This window comes from Sciurus vulgaris (assembly GCF_902686455.1).
Source record: "Sciurus vulgaris genome assembly, chromosome: 4".
Taxonomy (NCBI): Eukaryota; Metazoa; Chordata; class Mammalia; order Rodentia; family Sciuridae; genus Sciurus; species Sciurus vulgaris.
Window position 1 is genome coordinate 80,618,737 of NC_136464.1, and position 6,434 is coordinate 80,625,170.

A 6,434-nucleotide genomic window follows, 5' to 3' on the forward strand; every position below is an offset into this window, starting at 1 on the left:
AAGAGAATGTGTGTGCATACGTGGGTGCCTGCATTTTTCTCTAGTGGGGACAAGGATCTTGAAGTGACTAACCAGTCAAACGTGTTCATGGTAACTGCAGGGAGAACTGGCAAAATAGTTGACAAAGAAAGAATTGTGCTTCATTAAAGCAGACAGCCACATAGTGCTGTGCAAGAGGCCCCAGGAAATGCTCTTAAAATGAGTTTAGCACCTCCCGGAAAGAGTTGTTTATTAATCTGGGGTTGAAGGCCAGGTTCAGGCTATTCCTTTTTGCAAGGTTGATTGCTAAACCCAGCCTCCTCATTGCTCTGAGGATCTGCCAGTTCCAGGCTGGAGGGCCAGTTCCAGCTTCCTTGTTGCTGAAACCCTGCTGGGCAGAACCCCCATAGTAAGTCATTTATGTTGATCTGGGTTCCTGGGTCGGGAGTCCAGGGCCTCATCTTGACTCTGGAGACCTGGAAAGGCTTTCTAGGGGCAGGGGTAGAGGCACGGCAAACAGAAATCATGTTGGGTGTCTCTTTCTGTTTTTGCAGAAACACCGTACCATGGAGTTTTCTTAATTACCTATTGCAGAGAGTCATAAAGCCTTAGATCCATGGGATTGGGCAGCTAAGATTTCCCGGGGAGGAACTGGAAGAAAGCTTTGAAGGGCAGAGATTTTGAAAAATGGGAGAGGGGTTTGAGGCATGTTGTCTAATTGCCAGAAGTTTTGACTCACAAAATACGGGGAAAACATGAGAGGAAGTAGAGAGGGATCTAGCACTCTGCTTGGGCAAAAGTATTGGGAAGTTTCTAGTGAACATGCTATAGTGAGATATCTTGATGGAAATAAAACACCAATTGGAAGCAGACTTGAGTTATTTCTGGGGTAGGCTAGTGACTAGCAGATGACTTGATCTGAGGCTGGGTCCTGACTCTTCCTCTCTGGATCACAATCTGTAACTTAGTGCCTAGAACTGAATAAATGAGAGTTAACTGACCCTGGAAGGAAATTGTCTATACAGAGATAAAACTGGTTTGGGGTTGCAGATGGGCACAAAGGGAGGTGGGGTGAGAGAGAGAGCTTCAGCAGACATGTGGAAGCTCCAGTCTTCCTTAAGCCAACAGGCATGAGTGAGTGGAGATATGTGAGTGGATATATGCCACAGGAAGCACATTTCCAGTCTTCTAGCAGCAACACAGAGGCCTGGGTTCTGGTGATGCCCTCAAAGTCTCCTGCTGCATGTCAATGTGCTGTCTTTTGTTAAAATACTAATCACACAATGTCACAAGGAAGGTTTCCCTTTCTGAATACTCAATCTAGAGCCCAGGAAGAGGTCACCCATTCCTATTTTGCCTGTGCCCAAGTTTCAGGACAAAGGGCATGTGTGGCAACTATGTGCTGTTTCACTGACCAAGATAATCTTTCTTGACTTTTCTCAGAGTAAGGTGACAGCCATGTTCTTGTTTCCATCATTCTTTCTCCTTCTTCTGAGTCTGGTGACATCAGAAACTGTAACCAATGAGGAAGTTCAAAAGACCTGCCCTGTGATGGCCTGTACTCCTCCAGGCATGAATGGTTTCCCAGGCAAAGATGGACGTGATGGAGCCAAGGGAGAAAAGGGAGAACCAGGTACTGGTTGGCTCTTCCAGCTGTGTGACTCTTGACCTTTCAGAGAAAACTGCCTGGAGATATGGGAGGAATGTGCTATATAGGCAGATCAAGTTTTTCTCTACTATATAATATAACTCAAAAAAGAGATGCATCTCCTGTCCTCTGCCAATCCAGACCTCCACCCACCAGTTTGTGACATGTGTTTGACTTGCCTGTCCAGGAAAGCATTCTTCAAGGCAGGCTGTCCCATGGAAAATGGAGGATTATTTCTTCTCTGAATCATTGGAAGCAGTGGCTCAAAAGATTGGCCCTGGGCCAATGTCTCCTTTCTCTGGGAAGGGGTTGGGCATCAACTTCTTGGGAAAAGAGAGCAAAAGCACAGATAACAACTCATGTTTTCTTTATCTTCCAACAGGTCAAGGGCTCAGAGGCTTGCAGGGCCCACCTGGAAAGTTAGGACCTGCAGGCCTCCCAGGGCCCCCTGGATCAAAAGGAGCAGTGGGCGAAAAGGGAGACCATGGAATATGTCCAAGTAAGATCCTTCCAGCTAAGTCTTAGTTGAAGGTGCTCAGGTTTCTGGAACCCAGAACATCAGGTGGGAGGTGCCCTTTTCCTGATGCTTTATGGGAAGAGCCCTGACTGCTTCTTGGCCCACAGCCCTCAGCCCTCTCTAGGTTACTTGGAGCCTCAAGGGATTTCTATCAATGCCTAAGTATAGATTTTCTAACCTCTCAGGGCCACTCCCTCATCAAATAGACCCTGGGTCCAGAGAGAGAAAATAGGACAACTGAGTGTAGGCTTAATACATCTTTTATCCCCAAAGAGTATATCCATGACATGGCAGTTATATTTTCTTCATGACAAACCAAGTCAAAACTTAGTGGGTTCAAAACACAACCATTTATTTCAATACAATTTTGTGGGCCAACCACAGAAATTTTGGTTTTAGTTGAGCTCAGCTGTGGTTAACTGATGGATGGCCCATGGTTTCATTCATATGTGGGTATCAGCTGGAGTGAGGAGATTAATTGAACCATGGGCTGTAGAGGTGCCAGGCTAGCTCAGGCGCAGGTAAAAACTGTGGAGTCAAGACCCAGACCCCAGAAGTTGGGTAGAAACAGGCTTGTGGCAAGCAGCCTGCAAACTCGTTTATTGCAGGAAAAACCATACATTTTATAGACTTTTAGACCACTCACCATGTGCCATGGGGGATCAGACCACCAAACCCCTATACAGGTTCCCTTGGTAACACTAGGTCAATTGGGCAGCAGTTGTTACTTTCCTAAGTGGCCAGAGCAGAATGCTCCTCTCCATAGGTATTCCTGATGGGTGTGAATATGTGAAGATTTTCCTTTTACACACTTGAAACGTTCACAGCTCCTAGCCAAGACTTAGAATTTCTCCCAACAATGAGAGTCTGATCTGACAGGCCAGCCAGGGCTTGTTCAAATAGCAGATATTATAAGATTCCCAATCATAGAAAGAACAGAAGCTTCAAGGAGCCTCATGAAGCTCAGACCACACGCATTATCATTTCTGTCACATTATGTTTATCAGTCCTAAGAAGTCACAAGTTCAACCCAGTTTCAAGGTATGTGAAAATAGTCCCCATTTTTCTCATGAGAAAAACTGCTGTTTTTGCCATCTATGACACACAAGTTGCCTCAGGCTATCCTCATTCAGATAATGAGCAACTCAAATACACACACACACACACACACACACACACACACACACATATATATATATATATATATATATATATCTTATGTTTTCTTGAGTTATTTCAGAATGAATTTGAGGAAAAAAAAAAAAAACAAAAGACAACAAAAACAAAACATGTTCCAAATAAAAATATTCTGACCTTTTTAGTCAATATTTACCATCTCATAAAATTTATTCAGAAGTTTCTTTTAGTCGTTGAGGTTTCTTTTAGCCATTTATTGTAAAAAAAAAAAAAAAAAATTAGTGGTGAGCTTTAGCTGCAGATTTCTGTTATTCTAGGTAACCAGGGAGTGCATATGTGCATGTGATATGTATGTGTACATAAGGTGTCTTTAGATACAGTCCTCTGATGAAGACTGATGTTTTGGACTGAGTGGAAATGGAGGTATTTTTCTTCTTAGTATTTTTCATCTTCCTTCAAAGATGGTATATCAATATAAAGAAACCTTTTTGAAAAAGGTACCCACCCCCTTATATGCACAGTTCTGGGACCCTTTCTCAACAATGCTATTTTAATTTTCTAGAATGTGATACTAGCATAGCTGCTTCAGAAAGAGCAGCTCTCAAAGCAGAATTGGAAGGCATCAGAAAGTGTAAGTTCTCTCTCTTATTCTTCAAGCAGCTTAAAATTAGGGAATGGTGAAGGTCAGTGAATATTTATTAAATATATATAATTTTCTAGTACCTGGATAGACATTTCTTTTATTCCGATCTCATGAAATCCTCACAACCAACCTTAGGTAGAAATGGAGGGAAAAGGACGTTAAACTGTTTGTTTAAATGCATGATAGAACTAATAAGTGTGAGAATTGGTTTATCAATTGAAGTCAGTCTGACTTTGGAGACCCTAATTCTCTACTCTGTCTTTTTCTCACTGAAAATGATATTTATGTCCCTTTGTTATGCTGGTGTCTTGACCTGGCGATGAGACCAAGTTGTTCTTTCTGTCTGGGTCAAATATGCTGAGACATTTCTGTTTAGTCTCGAGTTAATGGTGTGGTAGAATTCAAAATTCCAAATTATATGTGTTCTAGATTTCTGATCCAAAAGAACAAAGGCTTTGTACCAGTTTTAAGGTTGCCAGCTTTAACAAAAAGATAATGTACCTGTTATAATAGAATTTCAAATAAAAAAGCAAAAGTTTCAGTATTAAGCATATTAAAAAATTGCATGGGAGTTTGCATGGATGAAAAATGCATTATTTATCTGAAATTCAAATTTAACTGCATATAAGTTTATTTTATCTGGCAACTGGAAATCTTCACCCCATGACATACAGTAGCTAGGGGTTAAAAACAAGCCAGAATCACCTACTTTTTCATATTTTAGTGCTGTTATTGTCCGTGAGCAAAAAAGTTGGAAAGAAGTTCTTCTGGAACAGTGGTGAAACCAGGAACTTTAACAGCGCCAAGGCTCTGTGTGCCCAGCTCCACGCCTCCATGGCCACCCCGCTGAATGCTGAAGAGAATGAGGCCATCCAGAGTCTGGTCAAAGACTCTGCCTTCCTAGGCATGACAGACAAGGAGAACGAAGGCCAGTTTGTGGACACCACAGGAAGGAGAGTGACCTACGAAAACTGGAACAGGGGAGAGCCCAACAACGCTGGCAGCGGGGAACACTGTGTGCATATGCTGCAGGACGGCACGTGGAATGATGCCTACTGCTCCTCCTCCTTTCTGACAGTCTGTGAGTTCTCTGCCTGAACAATGTGCCCATCTGTTCCCCTGTGCCCTTGCTGCACCCTGAAGACCTACACTCTACTCTGAAGATGAAGACAGCAGTTTCCCCATACCTAGTACTGAGTTACTACTTTTGTGGAGCATTGGAGAAGATGAGAAGAGATTGAATGATGAGATGTGGGGGGAGAAATGAGAAGAGACTGGTAATGGTGCAACATAGGTTTCTGGTTCAGCCCAAATCACTAACAACAATGAAACAGCAACAATCATGGTGATACTATCGGCATGAAGCAGCATGGTAATATTAATAATATATTTTAAATGTTTACTTTGAGCTAGATGCTACATTTTTGTATCTTGCAATAATTATCTAATTTAATTAAGCTATGACACTTTTGTGTGAGTGTTTACTTGTTAAGGTACAAAAATAAAATGAGTTCATTTTTCTATTTACTGCAAGCATGTGAGCTCTGTTGTGCTCTCTTTTCTCTCTGGGTTGAGGGTTTCCAGGGTAATGAATCCCTATACTAACATCTTCCATGGCTTCTCAGCCAGTCTCAAATATCAAGAAAACCTATCATGTAGCTTTATCTCTGAATTCTAGTTCCTTTTAAATGAGATATTAAACTAGGTAAGGAATATAAATCTCAAGTGAGCAGATTCATGAGTTCTCTCATACTACACACCCATGTAGACACCTTATAAGTTAAGCTACAAGACTTAAGGATAATTTTAGTATCCTAGAAGTCCCTTTATAACTCCTTCTAGTTGATATTCTCAAAGGTAAATAATATTCTAACCCCTATCATAACACATTAATTTTATCTGTTTCTATACATATGCAACCATCCTGTATGTTCGATTTTATATCTTGCTCTTTATTCACTCTAAAGTCTAGCTGTGGGACATTTACACTGGTAGATGCAGCAGGAGTTTGTTTTCATCACTATGCAGAATTGCTTTATATTAATGTACTTCAGTTTACCCTTTTTATAATTAATGGACACTTGGCTTATAAATTTTGACCATTAAGAAAGAAACTTTTCTGTGTCTTTTAGTATGCATGGTATACTAATTTCTCTTGGCTCTCTACTCAGGGAAGAGTCAGCAGGTCACAGGGAAAGCATGCATTTAGCTTCAGTAGATACTGCTAGTTTTCCAAAGTGACCATACAGATTTCCCATCAGCAAAGTGTGTCAGTGCTAGGTACGCCACATTCTTGTGAAAAGGTAACACTTTCAGTCCTTGGAATTTCAGCATTCTTGTGAATGCAAAGTTTTACCTCCCTATGGTTCGAATCTGTTTTCCCATCATATCATAATGTTGACAATTTCATATGCTAACCAGATACCTGGACATCTTCTCTTGTGAAATACCTGTTAGAGTCATTGCATTTTGTTTAGATAATATTTTTTAAATTTATAAATTACTTTTAC

The 6,434-nt window shown here is 41.2% G+C and overlaps 1 protein-coding gene across 1 annotated transcript; it reads left to right on the plus strand.

Moving 5' to 3' along the window:
- Positions 1 to 270: 270 nt before the first annotated feature.
- Positions 271 to 5,453, plus strand: MBL2 (mannose binding lectin 2). Its single transcript, XM_079138370.1, has 5 exons — positions 271 to 388; positions 1,425 to 1,612; positions 2,010 to 2,126; positions 3,844 to 3,912; positions 4,649 to 5,453. The coding sequence occupies exons 2-5, from the start codon at positions 1,438 to 1,440 to the stop codon at positions 5,020 to 5,022; spliced, it is 735 nt and encodes a 244-aa protein (XP_078994496.1). The 5' UTR covers positions 271 to 388; positions 1,425 to 1,437; the 3' UTR covers positions 5,023 to 5,453.
- Positions 5,454 to 6,434: the final 981 nt, after the last annotated feature.

Coding starts and splice junctions, on each gene's coding strand:
- MBL2 (XM_079138370.1), top strand. CDS start 1,438: ATGTTCTTGTTTCCATCATTCTTTCTCCTTCTTCTGAGTCTGGTGACA. Junction 2,127..3,843: donor AGACCATGGAATATGTCCAA/GTAAGATCCTTC, acceptor TTAATTTTCTAG/AATGTGATACTAGCATAGCT. Junction 3,913..4,648: donor ATTGGAAGGCATCAGAAAGT/GTAAGTTCTCTC, acceptor TTCATATTTTAG/TGCTGTTATTGTCCGTGAGC.